At 33.0% G+C, this 16,848-nt stretch overlaps 1 protein-coding gene across 3 annotated transcripts in view; it reads left to right on the plus strand.

Annotated features, from left to right (window-relative positions):
* Nucleotides 1-6,064, plus strand: part of LOC110107955 (protease 2) — a 21,923-nt gene extending 15,859 nt beyond the window's left edge. The window contains exons 10-11 of one of the 3 annotated variants that reach the window (XM_028694660.1): nt 2,030-2,223; nt 5,638-6,064. In XM_028694660.1, the coding sequence (XP_028550493.1) occupies nt 2,030-2,223; nt 5,638-5,854 (411 nt within the window). In that variant the 3' untranslated portion in view covers nt 5,855-6,064. The remainder of the gene's footprint in view (nt 1-2,029; nt 2,224-5,637) is intronic. The other 2 variants (XM_020838407.2, XM_028694661.1) reach the window with 2 other exon arrangements.
* Nucleotides 6,065-16,848: the final 10,784 nt, after the last annotated feature.

Here is a 16,848-nt window from a genome sequence, read left to right on the forward strand (position 1 = left end):
AAACCACTATAACATTTCCCCCCCCCCCCCCCCCCCCCTGCCTACATCAAGTTTGTACAATAGAAATGTCACATTCATAATTTGCTTGGCACTTTAGGTTAGAAAGCAGTCATAGGCGCTGCACCAGGTTCCTCCCATCGTGCTACGAGAGCGCTTATAGAGGGTTTATCGGTTCACCGATAAACGACGAGAACACGAATCTGAGTGAACTGAACAAAAGGGATCCCCCTCTCTCCTCTTTTTCTTTTTTTGGATTTTTCCTTTTTTTTTTCTTTTGTTTGCTTTTCTCTTTTTGTTGCTTTTCTTCCTTTTTTTACTTTTTTTTATTTGTATTTTCCTCTCACAAACGCGCACACACCTGCATATATATATATACATATATAAATATAAATATAATAAAAATAATAGCACTAATAATATTAGTAATATCGATAATAATACTAATATTATCAACAACTAATATTAAAAAAAACATAATATAAATAATTGTAACGAATGTTAATACAAAAATTAACCTAATCCATAACTTATGGAGATCGGGCGGAGAGCTTGGGTTCGGTAGGCTACACGAGGGATTGCACAGTGGAAGTTCGGGTATATTGATGAAAAGGAGGTCGAGTAGGCTATGTACAGGTATGGGTAGTTCGGTCTCTGGCTTCCGCGTGCGAAGAGGGCGACGAGGTCGGGATGAGTTCGGCTTGGTGAGAAGCTCCAGGGCGTTCGGAGTTGGCTCAGAAGGCAGGGGTCGTCGAAAGAAGCGACGGATAGAGGAGGCAAGTTCGGCTAGGTCGGAGGTCTTCGATCAGCAAGCTCTGGACATGGGAGAAGGTCACATTTATGGCTTGTGAAGAGATGGAGCTCGCTTGCGTGTGGTCTAGCTTCTACTAGGTCTTACGGCACAGTGGAAGTTTCGAACAGGTGAGAGTATCTTGCGACTGTATGAAGATGAAGGTTGAGTCAAATGTAGGAAGGGAGTTGTCGAAGGAGAAGAGGAGTTCAGATGCAAGCAAGTGGTCACTGGAGTTTGTTTGAGCGTCTAGGAGGTGAATGAGAGCTTTGCTCTCATTTTTAACAGCGCGAAGGGGATGCGATCGAGGTAATCCGGATGGGCTTTGAGTAGATGTTGCAGAGAAGCAACGTTTCAGTTATGTCTGAACAGGGTATGAGCACTTTGGACGTAACAGGAATGAACAGGATTTGTGCAAGATTATAACAGGTATGTCCATTTTTTTATTTTGATTTTCTTTGGCTTTATTTCAGAGGTCAACATGTTGATGGCTCAGAAGGTTTGTATTGGTTGAGAAAGGTATTTTCTAGCTTAGGTTAGTTTATTTAGTTGGCATAATTTTAGTCTCGATTTAGTTTAGTTCTCCAAAAGGTTTGAGGACGTTATGGTGGACTGTTGTTGAATTTGATATCAAAATTTCAATTCGTCAAAGCCGAATATTTCTAAGCCAGACATATTGATGCAGTGGTCTTTGGTTTTATTCTATAGGATGCGGCTGAGGTGGCATTATTCATTTAAAAAAAATAAGGAAGAAGCTGAATCCTGTGCCTATATGTTGTGGGCTGTTTGGCGTGATTTGCAAGTTTGTAGCCTTAATTTTGCTTTGTGGTTGATAGTTTGTCTCTTTCTTGATTTACTTAAATGAGGTGGGGCGTTTCCTGTTGTACATTGGATTTGGTGATGAGTGTGCTTTTTTTATTTTGGTCAAAAGATGATGAAAGTTGGAAATGTGAGTTTGCAGAAATTAATTCATTTGCTCGTTGAATTTTATTTTCAAAATTGTATTGAAATTCTCATATATTTTCAATCATTTTATCATTAATTGGACTTATAAACTTATTAATATCTTGTTTTATTTTAAAATATATAACTTCACATAATTGGTAATTTGTTATATGTGCATTTTTTATTTTTCTTTGCATGAAAATATCCCATCTTAATATTACTTCGTTTCATTTATGAATCGGTTGTTTTGAAATTATTAATTGAATTTACATATTGTTATTGTTTGACTTAAAACAGGTTCCATTTCTTGATATTTGCAATACACTGTTGGACCCCAGTCTACCGCTCGCTAATTTGGACTATGAGGAATTTGGTGATCCCAGAATCCTAGCTGACTTCGAGATAATTCGAAGATATTCTCCCTATGATAATATATGCTTAGATGCTTGCTATCCTTCCTTGCTGGTAACAACATCATTTCATGACTCAAGGTACTTGTTTGCTTTTATATATCTCTGAATCTATTTGAGTGAGGTTTGCTTAAATACAACTACGGAGCTAAATGTTACAGTTAAATGCCAGTTTTTGCTTTTGTTTTTCACTAAATGCCAGTTGTTGCTTTTGTTTTTCACTGGCCATAGCTGTTTTTTTAGCTTCTGTGGCCCATACAACCTTTAAACTGATGAGGGGGGATCTTCTACCAGAGGGGTGGGAGGATCGTTTTGACCTTCAGGTTGAAGGTGCTATGCTTGAAATTTAAGCTTCCTTAGCTTAAGATGAGCTTGAAGTATTTAGAGGTTATGCCCAAAAATCTAATAGTATGAGTAGTATGGTAGGACATTTTCAAATTCAACGTTTTGCAAATATATAGATGACAAGGACCTACCCCGCACCTCCTTATAAAAGAGGGCTGCGATGTCTAATTCAACAAAGACTATGACCATATAATGCCTAGCAAAATGGGCTATCACAACATTCACATGTAAATGATTCTCTAATTTAGAAGCCAAGGAGAATCAGGTAGGTTAGTTTTAGTGGTGTAGCTGAAAATAAGATCCATACAAGGATGATAGGGGGTTCCATGGAGCAATCAAAGTGAGTAAACCATTTAAGCATGCGCCTGAGGAGGCCATTAATATAGTATGTCTTTCTTGAGAATAGTATAATGTAATTTGCTTCCAACGAATATCTTCTAATGACCTCCCGAGAGTTAATGAGCCCAACGAAGTAGTCAACCTTTAGCTGTAAATTAGACAAGAACTTGTGAATTTCCTCTATGTTTGGTTGACCCATTGAGAATTTGCCCATAAGTGAGAGGAAAAGAGGCCTAGAAAGTGCTTAAATTTCCTTGTTGAAAAGATGATAGTGCTTGCCTTGAAAGTAAGAAGATTGTTTATGTTGTAGGGTTGCTAAATTCTATTGAAATAGAAATAGAGAGTTGCAAGATGGAGAATGGTGAGTGCCCAAAATTTCCAAACCGTGAACAATATTTGTAAAAGAGCGTGGCGATTATTTAATCATAAGTTTATTTCGATTGTAGAACCTATTAGGGCATGTTTTGGTAAATGAACCTTCAGTTGCTGAAAGTACTTGCAAACCATATGAGAAATGATTTGGAAAAATTCTTTAATTCTGTTGGTTTATGCGTTTCTATATGCCTTCGATACTCCATTGTTTGAAAAAACTGTAAGAACTTGCAAACCATTTGTTAAATTTCCCGGATGTTTCATTGTGAAACTTATTTCAAAATATCAAAAAGTCTTGATTGGTGGGGGCAGGAAACTGACAACAATCTTGATACCAACTTTATTGCCAGCAACAAATAGTGGTTGACCATACTATTGGATCAAAATTTATTTGTGGGTAAAAAACCTCACCCTGCTAATAGATTTAGCAAGCCAGAGTAGATAACTAAGTGAGAAAATCAATAAGTTTGGAGTAGATAACCGCAATAAGCCGGAGTTGATAACTGCAAGGTGCATTATGTCATAACAATACATCACACTTACATCCAACATATTGAACATTCATACTGTCGCAACATACAAAATGCATTATGCAGACATTGCAATCATAATTCAAAATGACCTCTTGCATGCATATGTGATATGTAGAGGGTTTCATTCCAGAATGTCATTTGATATTACAATTGCATTTTAAAATGATCTTTTGCATGTATCATTAGGATGCAAAGGGTTTCATTCAAGCTTGTCATTTAACAGTTCAATCATAATTTAAAACGGCCTCTTGCATGTATTGGTAGGATGCAGAGGATTTCATTCAAGCATGTCTTTTGACATTGCAATTACAATCCAAAGTATCCTCCCGCATGCATTTGCAATATGTAGAGAGCTTCATTCCAGTAATATTATGCATACATATAACGATCATATAAATGCATCGTGCAAAATGCATTCAACAATATATACCCGTATGAGTCCTAGAGAGCATGTCGTAAGTACACACTTGACGTCTAAGGATACTACGCTAGTTAAGAAATGAATTTAGATATGAATCTGATCCTTTGTCAGTAAATTGTCAGAGTTGACAAGGTTCAATCAACAAAAATGTAATAACCTATAAAAACATTGATGATAGCCGTGTTGACAGAAAATCTCAATCGATGAGGACCCCTAAACATTATTCAAAATGCCTCCCAAAGCTTCATGAAAATCCAAACCTCGAAAATCATCAAAATAAAAAATATTTAAAATTGAAATAAACCACCTAAATGCTTAAAGCAAAATACTCATCCACCCTCTGCAATAATTTGTCAGGTGAAAAAATTAAAAGTCACTTCAGCTTGCAAAGAGCTAATGTATGGTCGAGAATATCACTAGAATTCATTCTCATTGTCTCTTACCAATAAGGACATGACACATGTCTTCTAACTGGTGGTTTCGTCGCCAAATGACACCATATTGATGGTTTCACTGTTAAATGACACTGTTATATTACAATCATGGTCATAGCTCGCATGTTCCCCAATGACGTTAAATCATTGAGTAATGAATCAATAGAATATAATCAATAGGGCGCAAAGCCCTCTTTCAATTAAGGTGGATTTAAATTTGTTCCCTTAGACAAATATTTCCCCCAGGTCTATAAGGTACCCTTGGACGAAGAGTCTCATGGCTGCCGACAAGGGTTCTTTTGTCAGGTTGGGTCGACTACCTCCTATGACTAAGTAGAAAAGGAACCACAATGGTCCGGGATGATGGAATCATGGGATCTTGATCGGGTTCATCATCATCCCCCCACCATTCGCTTTAAGTATAGGGTGACGATTTTTTAATTTTAAATATTAAATATTCAAATAACAAATGCTGTTACTATACGTCGGATACTCTTTGACGACTAGCCTTAACCGAAAGTTCACTTTCATTATCGGGAGGGGGATAATTAACTATTGGGGCTTGCGCCTATAGGAAACCAAAACTCATATCATAAAGTCGTCGTAAAATGAGGGCAAAATCTCTTAGGTTGTGTCTTATTTCAAACCCAATTTGCCTTTTGAAAATTTACCTCAGAACCTAGTTGTTAAAACTCTCCTTGATGATCCGAAAGAAAAGAAAGATGTCCTTGGAGAGGCCGAGGCTTGAATTTTCGTCTGATGTGGCTCTCTGCCCTTGACGTGGCTTGAGGCCCTTGATGTGTATCTCGGACAAGTCGTCTAGGGAAAGTGCTATGTGCGAGTCTTGGGAGTGTGTGCCTGGGGCTAGTCTCCTTGGCAATTGTGACGGTGAGCTATTGCTTAATTTGGTTCCTTCTAATCTTAAGGATATATGTGCTTGACACATGGCTTTTACACTTGAATATTTGAATATCTATCAGGATAATTGAAATGCTAACCTTGTATTTTGGGCTAATTGTTTTCTTTTGCTATTCGTTCTTGTATTCTTCAGGGTAGGAGTCTGGGAAGCTGTTAAATGGGTAGCAAGAGTGAGAGAGAAAACATGTTGCACTTGTTCTCGGTCGGTAATTCTGAAGACAAACATGATTGGAGGGCATTTTGGTGAGGGTGGCCGTTACAGTCATTGTGAGGAAACTGCTTTTGAGTACGCATTTTTTATCAAAGTCATGGGATTACTTGATAATGAGAAGAAATCCGATTATTTATAGAATTTAACTGTCATGATCTGACTGTAGATGATTATTAAAAGAGAGTAAAGTTTCACTTTCCAATTGTCAAAGATGACAAGTAATGAGTAAATATAAGCCAGTGATCCAATCTGGAAGTTGTTTTTCATTCTTTACTGCAGACATCCTTCATTGTAAACTTTTGATTTCAACTGCAACAACATTTATAAGATTGTATTCTTTTGTCAGCTGAACCTCAACTTTCTCATTTAGGCTTCGTTTGGGACGTCTTTTTTGCTGCTTTTTAAAGCAGCTTTTTAGTATAAATTTTTTAATTTTTTTACTAAAAAGCTGCTTTTAAAAGCAGTAAAAAAGCCGCCCCAAACTAAACCTTAGTATTAAATTGTTTTTCATTCTTTAATGCATATATTCTACTTTGCAAACTTTTGATTTCCACTGCAATAACATTTACAGGATTTTAATCTTATTTCTTATGTTAGCTGAACCTCAATTTCTTCATTTAGTATCAAACATGAAGCTTTTAGATCAGAAGATAAGTCTTGTTTACCATTTATTTGTATACGCAAACCATGCAACAATCTCTTAAAATCATACTCAGGATTGTTAATTTTCCGTTGGTTCTATAAAATTTCAATAATATTGGAGTCAACGGCAGTAGTTTGGTTATGGAACATTTAAGATTTTCTGACATCTTAGGTTTCGTTTGGGAAATAGTTTTTTAGTATAAAAATTTTAAGTTCAAAAATTTTTTGTAATAAAAAAAATACTTTAAAAAATAATAAGAAAGCTATCCCAAATGAAGCCTTGGTTTGTTTTTCAACAAATTGAAAGATTATCTTACAAAAATTGATTGAAGGAATCTTATAGTGCTTCCAATGAAATATCTTTCCTATTCAACATCTTCAAGAACACTATCATGATCAATGTCATTTTCTTGCATCAAGTTCTACTAAATAAAGGATTCTTATCAAGTGAAGAATAAATGAAGTAGAACTTTCGCATTGCTACCAACCCAACAAAATATCAGACAAGTCAACAAATGCTTTCTTTATTCAGATTGTAGCGGCTCAACATCCTATAGAGTTTAAGGCTTCGTTTGAGAGGGATTTCTTATTGCCCTCGACCCCACACCGTTGCAATTCTCCCCACTGGAGAGCGTAGCACCACAACACTGCAACCTAGAATTATTTTGCCAAAAAGATAGAGAACTCAATGCCTCAGCGCCACCTACCTCGGCATTGCACTGTTCTTAGGGAAAAAAATTTAGACTTTTCAATCATGCACGCAGTCCCCCGGATCCCCCTCAGAATAGATTTAGAGAATTATGAATCTAAATGACTAAATATACATGCAAATTTACCTAAGCTGATTTAGAATCATCTCACTTATTAAAATGGATGAAGTTCAAAGGCAAGTTAACTAATTAAGAAGAACATCAGTTCTCAATAGAGAAAAAGTTAGATTATACAAAATAAAGCCAGTGAGTTCTAGCTGCCAAAGCTATTCTATAGTTCACCGTTTGAAGCCAACCACTATAACTAAAACTCGATAACTTCAAAGTCGGCGTTGAATACTGAGTTACGGTGGCGACTTCAAATGATGAACTATAGAATGACTTCATTAGAGACTTCATCAAGTTTTTATAAAATTTTTACATAAAAGAATATGTTGATTCAATGATTATTGAGCTTGATCATATTTGATTTTATTATTGATAAATTTAGCTTAATAACAATAATGCCGAACTTTTTTTTGGGGTAATTTAAATAAATTAAATCATAAAATCAAATATTTACTAAACATCTTTTAATTAAAAATCTAAACTATCAACATGCTGATAAAATTGGGCAGTGAGCAATCTCAATCCCTAAATCAATGCGAAAGAGATTAATACATAGCTAGCATTTTTTTTAGTGAACCAAACGTAAATACATACATCATATATATAAGTTTTGAATACAATATCTCTTCGTTGATAGCCTAAGCTTTCAAGGTGGGCTCCATCAACTAGTAAATTTCACCCACTAAAACCAAAAAGTCAACATGTGGCACACATTTAGAGGTCCGCGCTTTATTGTTGCATTCAAATCCCTCCCTCATCAATCATCAGGTGAGAGTGTTTTCTTTGGCCCCACAAGAGACATGTGAGTTAGAACCTCGCACATGGTAGAGCGGGCCTCATCGCCACGTGACCCTATCACGATATTCATTTGCATCACTCCGCACGTGACCTTGTTATTTATTTTTTCTCGGGCCACTGTCATTGTTGTCGATAAAAGAGTAAAAAATCAAAATGAACATATTGTCACCGTTAGCGGCACATGAGGTCGCTCAGATACGGAAGACTATCGTGCACCAAATCGGCTCACACGTGAGCTGGTGCATTAAGCCATCTGAGTTGCTTGCGGGGCCCATTGACTCTAAACAAAATGAATTTATATCCATTTTCTTTTTTTTTTTCTTAAGAAATTGAGGGCCATGCCTAATATTTTTAACAAGAACATTATAATTTGTATATATATAAAAAAGAACACTAAGAAGCAAAAAGTATATAAAGCTGAAATAGAAAAAAATATATATAATTTAAAGGTAAAAAAGAGGCTTAGAAATAACCCAATAAATTTTTTTTCCCAATATTCAATGAGTTGTCATCCATGCTGATATAAAATTAACGTAATTATAGAGAGAATCCATCTAATCAGTCATAGAGATGTAATTAGGTAAAAACAAAGGATCTCAAACAACTAATAGCATCTCCAACCGAATGCCAAACGTGCGTATGGCATCGTTCGGTCGCTCCAGCCAAACGGCGCCAAATCTTCCGCCATTTACTTGCGGGTGAACAGTACGACGCCAATATTGGTGTTGCACTGTTCACCTACGCTATTTTGATCTCTCAACCGGAAAAACGTGCGAAAGGGAGAATGATCGTTACCTTCGCAGAAGTACTTAAAATGCAGTTCGATTGGAGCAGCACCACGGCATTTTGGAGTTTTGCTGTATTTTGCCGTGAAAAATGGAGTTCTCCGTTGGAGATGCCCTAAAATGAAGTGATAGAGGCCAAAAAAAATAAAAAACAAATTAGCCACAAAGATGTAATTAGGTAAGTACATCCACAGAAAAACCAGATGAAATCAGGTAAATACAAAGGATCTTAAATAACTGTAATGAACTGAGAGAGATTCATTCTGAAATAATATCGCAGTAAGAACCATAAGCTTAGGGAAATGTATAGATAGCTTGAGATCTAACAATAGTGCAATGCAACAACTCCCATAGATTGAAGAAGAAATGTATAGATAGCATCATAAACATAAATCATCAAAGAAACAAAAAAAAAAAAACCATAAAAGAGGGGAAGTAGCCCTATAGTAGAAATTAAGAGAAATAAAGTTGCTTAATTTTATGAGGCAAATTATGTGAAACGTCTTAAGTAAAAGAAAGCTAGATTCTTAAACATCGAGATTCTTTTTGCTGTAATGGTTGAAATTTCATTTAAGAAACTCCACAGTTAAGTTTGTTCATCCTGAAATAATTCTAGGATAGGTGACCTACAAGGAAGTTATGCCAACATGACAAAATCATGGGGCACTTAGGCCAAAGCAAACAATATCTTGATAGTTAAGAGTTTGGATTGTTACAGATTATCCATCACATTTCCAAGCTAACAAATATTATTAGTAATGATGTCTCTATTGGTCAATTAATTTATTTTTGAAATATAATAATTATTATTTTTTCAAATATAGTAAGAAATAGCGGACCCTACATAGTGCGATAAATGTTTGATGTTGTATAGTACGTAGTAATATGCATAATCAACAAATATAAGTTTTAAATATTTTTGCAATTAATTTAAAATCCGATGATGAAGGGAGGCACTTAAATGAAAGAAATTTTCGGATGCAATTTTAAGCATCAGTAAGGAAACCGCACAATCAAAGAAAAAATATGTGTGGATTTCATTATAATGCATGCATAAAAAATAAGTTTAATTCACTAAAATTCCTTTTTCTTTAAAGAGCATCAATAGTTTGAGCCTATTTTTCAATATTCTCCAGGCCAAGAAAGTATAGTTAATTGAAAAACTCACTGAAGGATTTCAATAAGAGACTATTTCACGAAAAAAAACACATTATAAGTATTAGGTGTCTAAGTTTTTTATTCTAAAATCAAATGATGTAGATGGTGGAAGCATATGAATATGTATCTCGACCATGAAGACCCTTTATAAGACCGATGAGAAAGAAAATACAAAAAATATATATGAAAATTAAAGAGAAATGGGGACAATATGATTAAAAAAATCATGAACAAAACAAGATCATTCAATGTTGAAAAACTCATCGAATGGTCTCAATAAAAGGAATTTTCACCAAATAATATCCTACATGTATTAGGTGCCTAGTTTTTTTATTCTAAAATCAAGTTATGTAGATGATGGACACGCATTTATATTTATCTCAGCCATTGTGTAAAATGAACAAACTATGAAGAAAGTGAGAAATGAATGCAAAGAAATGGAGATGTGCAAAGAAATGGAGATGTGATAGAAGTATTACTTACAAAAATAATAACATAAAGATATATATAATTATAATTTATAGGAAGACTTATAAGGAAGAATAGGAGAGAACCTCTAAATTTTACCTTTTCATTGCTCTCAAACAACACTCCCTATTTATAACATTCTCATTACAAATCCATGTATAAAACAAATGCATAAATTCTTTGTAAAGAGGGAGAGATCGGCCACTTTGAGGATCTAAGTAATTTTTAATTCAAAACTTGCTTGCTTGATTTTCATGCTTCTTCTTATATTTAGCTTCATACTAATTAATATTACGATGAGATCCTTGATTGGGTAAAGCATCCAAACTTTCCATACTTGCATATGGAGGCATAGCTTAAGTAGGGAAGATTAGGGTGGTCAAATTTTCACATTTCCTCCTTTCTATATTTTAGTCAATTTTAATTGAAAGGAGAGACTTCTATCCATATTTTTGTCTTCATGATGATTGATACTCTCCTTGATTGATCCATATTTGATGAATGTGATAAATAACAAAATCTTTATTTCTTCTTCGAATGACAATAATAAAAATATTCTTCCATCTTTGTATGATGTTGATAAACTTGTTTTATCTTTATTTTGATTATAATGATAATGAAAATCAACTCCCCTCTACTACTAATAAATTAGACTTTTACAGCACTTTTTAGGATCTACTGCAGTGGTTTAAACACATAATATTTGTTGTATTTGCGTTCACTAGAAAATTCGTATGCTACAGAGTGCCCACGAGAGCATCCCTTACATCAAAGCCAAATACTTTGAAATCCTCCGCACACTGGAACCCTAGCCCCTTCATGATTGAATCCCTCAAATCCTTTACCAAACCCAAACAACAAATCAGGCTTCTAATAATTTACTACAAAAATAAAATATAAAAGTCTAATTAATCATTTTTGCTTACCGATATTGCTTTTGGTACTAGAGGTGCAGGGGTTTCAGAGCTGATTAGAGCACTTGCGTCTCAAATTCAGCAGAGAGGAAAAATCGGGCAAAAATTGGTTAGGGCACGAAAGGAGGAGATTGATAATAAGACATATTTATAAGTGGGTCATAGTCAACGGTTTGTGAACTGCTGCTACAAAACATCCTGGAAACTTCAATTTGTTCATGATGAACTTAGTAACAGTTAAAACCACTGTCTTTATCTACCAGTAACAGTGGTTGTAAAATTGTTGCTATAAACTGTTGCGAAAACATTAATTTTTTAGTAGTGTTCTTATGATGATGGTGATGATAATGACAACACAACACTCTTCAAAATACAATTTTTTTCATAAATGTACAAGTTTTTAAATTGGCAACACAAGCAATTGATTGATACGTTTTTTTTTTTTTTAATATCCCGACAAGTATAGTTATTCGATATTAGAAAAAAGGGCATTTTATATAATATGTACAATCTAAAATATGTATTCAAAATTTCTTTTATTTTTATTGATATATTTGATTTCAACCAACTCTAATAATTGAGAATTTAAATTTTAAATTGAAATACCTTCATTTAAACTAAGTTCGTATACTTTATTAATTAATAAGTACAATTTTAGTAAATTATTTATTGAATAAAGCCATTTGAGCTTTTTTTAATATTATGTGGCGAATAAAAATTGCTCTTAAAATTTAGATAGTTCTTTTTAAAAAATTTACCAATTAATTGCATTTATATTATTTTAGAATTTTTAAACACATGTCTGAAATGAAGAGTGTTAAAGCCTCATACGAAATTAGTGGAAATATGTTATAATGTTAATGTGAAAAAATCTACTACTTACACAAAAAAAAGATGAATTAATATTTTTTATCCATAAAAATATATCTTAAAAAGGAGGGAAGAGAATGTTTAATACCTGATAAAATCATTAACATGAAATTAATGAATATTATATTTTAATGAGTCTGAAATGCCTTTATTTTTCATATCTAATTTCAATTATATATCCTTTTTTTTTATTTGCATTTTTGTATTCTTGGAATCTTTAGCATGCAGTCTTAGCCTTCTTTTGATATTAATTTATGTAACTTTGGTTGAAGTGACAAAGTTATAAGGATTATAGGTGTTATGTTCATTAATAATTAGTGAATATAAATAATAGTAGACTTTATAGAAAGGAGGTTATAGGTGATGAGAGAATGGCATGGAGATTCATCATTGTAGAGGATAATAAAATATTTGTCCTTAAAGGTGCATATTTACATGATATGTTGATTAAAGAAAATGATATAATAAATCTTTTTTTAACTATAAATAGAACTCTTTTACCTCCCTTGAGTTTAAACATAACATTGTAATTATGCTTATATATGACAAGTCATTAAGAAATTCATCCAATCAAGATTTAAATTTTGATATAATTAGAAACTTATCGAGGACATTTGAGCTAGGATAAAATATCCTCAAAATTTAGCATTTTTATAGTCAATATGAGCATCCTGAGTAGAAAAAGTCAATGAGCATAAGATAGCCTAGATAGTTTTGAGATGATTAAGAAACTAAGATGTTTAAAAAGTATTAAATAATTAATGTAAATTAATTCAGCCAATCCTTTGGAGTATTAAATATCTAGTTTTGTGGAGGAAAAAAACTCTTATAACAAAATATTACTTATAATTTTTTTTTTTTTTGATTGGGTAAGGCATTGATATATTTCTCATTATAGGTTTTCCACATTAAAATTGTATTCATTATTCTCTTTATATTTTATTCATTATGTTTGGGTACTCATTAGTAGATATGGTGAATTTCTCCTCCTATTGATGCAAAGTTTTTGCACTAACTATGAGAAACATTTATACTTTGGACTAACAAATTAACTATTTAATAATCATCCTACCTAAGCCTTAGTTCTTTTATCTAGAAATTCTTATCAAATAGTTTCTTTTTGCTTATCCCCCAATAAAGGATGATGTGTTATATCAGTAGAATCATAAGAAAATGTCTAAACTCCTGCATAGTTACCCTCATTCAATCAAGATTTAAATTTTGATATAATTAGAAACTTATCGAGGACATTTGAGCTAGGATCAAATATCCTCAAAATTTAGCATTTTTATAAATATCTAGTTTTGTGGAGGAAAAAACTCTTATAACAAAATATTACTTATAAATTTTTTTTTTATTGGGTAAGGCATTGATATATTTCTCATTATAGGTTTTTCACATTAAAAATTTTATTCATTATTCTCTTTATATTTTATTCTTAATGTTTGGTTACTCGTTAGTAGAAAAGGTGAATTTCTCCTCCTTCTATTGATGCAAAGTTTTTGCACTAATTATGAGAAATATTTATACTTTGGACTAACAAATTAACTATTTAATAATCATCCTACCTAAGCCTTAGTTCTTTTATCTAGAAATTCTTATCAAATAGTTTCTTTTTGCTTATCCCCCAATAAAGGATGATGTGTTATATCAGTAGAATCATAAGAAAATGTCTAAACTCCTGCATAGTTACCCAGTCAAAATTAGGGGGTATCCTAACTATAAATAAAAAGAATTTTCATGTCAACTTTACAGGAAAATTTATTATTCATAAGCCTTATCCTAAATTTGATTGATGCAATGCTAACCAATTAATTTTTATCTCTATATATAAAGCTTTAGCCTATTTTTAATTTTAATATAGGATGATAGGAGGCAATCAAGGAGTCCAATCTCTTAATGCACACTACTCGATCATTATCATCATTTAAACGTTATCTTATTTTCAAAATGTACTTGAAGGGCATACTAATAAATATGCCCTATAAGATAATTAGTATTGGATTAAATCTTCATTAGAAGTTCTTAAAGTAGCTCCTAAGTTCAAGCCCCAAGAAAGATAGCAAGTAGGTTTTTTTTTTTTTTAATTATTATTGAAAACTCATTCTAGTTGAATTCAAAGTGAGAGCACATATGTTATCTAGTGTTAGAATTGGTCCTTAATAAAAATTCTTGAGAGTTGTCTTAAGATTGAACCTCAAGTGGAATTGTTTTTTATGTCATGCTTTACTTAATTAAAAAATCCATAAAATTGAATAAGAAGATAAATCCTAAGGGGTAGTAAAATTATTTAAAGACATGTTCAATTTCAAATTCCATAAGAGAGGCTTGTAATAAGAAAGCCTTAAGAGTTGGAGTTATAATCCTGTCATTTCCCATTGGATTATCTAACATGGTGGCTCCATATCAATAACTCTAAAAATTGCATCAATTCTTTTCTTATCAGAAAATGTCCCTTCACTCCTCACGTATTGATATTATTTTGAAGTTGTCCCAAATGAAACCTTAATATTATTTTGAAGATTAAAAATATGTCAAATGAGTGGCGAATGAGTGTGTTGGTTTTTATTTTTGAGAATAAAGGTGATGCACAAAAGTGTACATACGAATTATGGAGGAATTAAGATAATGTGTCATACTTTAAACCTATGGGAGAGAGTTATCGAGCATAGGTTGTGGCATGATACTAATATTTCTCAAATTCAATTTGGATTCATGCTGGGTAGGTCTAATATGAAAGCTATACATTTATTGAGAGGTTTGATGGAGAAGTATAGGGAGAATAAGGAAGATCTACATATGATATCTATTTATTTAGATAAAGCATATGAAAAAGTTCCAAGAGAAGTACTATGGATAGTTCTAGAAAAGAAAGGGGTTAATAATGCTTATATTCAAGTCATTAAAGATATGTATGCAGGAGCTATTACTTGTGTCTAGACACAAGGTGGTTTGACCAAGTATTTTCCTATTTCAGTTGGATCATATCAAGGATTGGCCTTAAGCCTATATCTTTTTGCTTTAGTCATGGATGTTCTCACTAAGCATTTGCAAGAGGTTGTACCCTAGTGTATGTTTTTTGTTGATCATATTCTTCTTATTGATAAGACTAGATAGGGAGTTGATGGTAAACTTGAATTATCAATGTCAACCTTAGAGTCTAAAGGCTTTTGTTGAAGTACTAGACTTAAAATTGAATATATAGAATGTAATTTTAGTAATAATAGTTCTAATGGGGGATTGTAACTTTTGGCGATCAAGTCATTAATAAGAGTGCACATTTTAGATATCTTGGGTATATTGTTTAGAGTGATGGTGAAATAGATGGGGATATTATTAGTAGAATTCATGTTGGATGGCTGAAGTGGAGTAATGCATCGAGCTTGTTGTGTGATAGAAAAGTCCCCCTCAAACTTAAAGGAAAAATTCTATAAGATTGTTGTTAGACCTGCAATGCTCTATGGTGTAGAATATGTTGGCCATTAAAAGAGAATCATAATATTAAGTTAAGTGTTGCAGAGATGAGGATGCTGAGGTGGATGAGTCGCTTTAATCCTAGAGATAGGATACAAAATGTGCACATACGTGAAAAGGTTGGAGTAGCTCCAGAGGAAGATAAGATTAGAAAGAGACGCCTTAGATGGTTTGGTCACATAAAACGATGGTCTTCCGATGACCCAATTACGAAAGTAGATGTATTAGATTTAACTTATGTTAAGAAAGTTAGATGTAGACCTATAAATACATGATTAGAAAATATTAGGAATGACCTTCTTTATTAGATTTAAATGAGTATTTAACTTTTAACATAGTGTCTGCTGCAGATATAGTGAAAAAAAAAAAAAAGAGAAAAAAAAACTTTTAATATGATACAATGGAGAAAAAGAATTCACGAAGCCAACGCCACAGTGGGATAAAGGGTTGATGTTGTTGTTGTTGCCGATCTTTAACTCTTGGATTTTTTTACCTTTTTAATTGTAGTTGATTGAATGATAGTTAGTTATCAATCCCCTTAATAATTTGTAATTATTTTTTTATTGATTAACGCGTAAGGCCCTAAAATGAGACAATATGACATACTATCATTCATATGGAAGGAAGGTTGCCACAATCCACATAAATAAGAGTGAAGAACAGTCAACATCAAATGATTCAAATCATTAAGGTCAATAGCCATCCATCTATTACTATATATGATTCAACTCTTTTAATTGTATCAATGAATGCTTCCCATAATATTATAACTGTACATTTTAACTAATAGAGTACTGAATATTACCAAACAAATAGACTTATTCAGCGTATCTCCCCACGAATGAACAGATATAACCAGCGAGGAATAACAAGATACTGATCCTATAGACATGCATGCATGCATGCATGTCACTATTAATGCATATATAATGCAGAATAACGACTATACTTTACCTATAGATCCTTGCCGGCAATATGAAATGATTACGCATGGCATCTTCTGCAAATGCATGCACATGGCCATATATAGCAGCACAGCTAGCTATTAATATAGTAATTATTATAAGCTGGTGACCGCTAATCAAATCGTATACGTCACAAAGTAAGCTTAAACTAATAATTAGAAAGAATATTCTTTTCCTGCAATAATAATCCATCGAGTTAATTAACAGGAGCCTGTCTTAAATATGCTGGATCTTTTGGGGC

The sequence above is a fragment of the Dendrobium catenatum genome, unplaced genomic scaffold, assembly GCF_001605985.2.
Source record: "Dendrobium catenatum unplaced genomic scaffold, ASM160598v2 fragScaff_scaffold_536, whole genome shotgun sequence".
Taxonomy (NCBI): Eukaryota; Viridiplantae; Streptophyta; class Magnoliopsida; order Asparagales; family Orchidaceae; genus Dendrobium; species Dendrobium catenatum.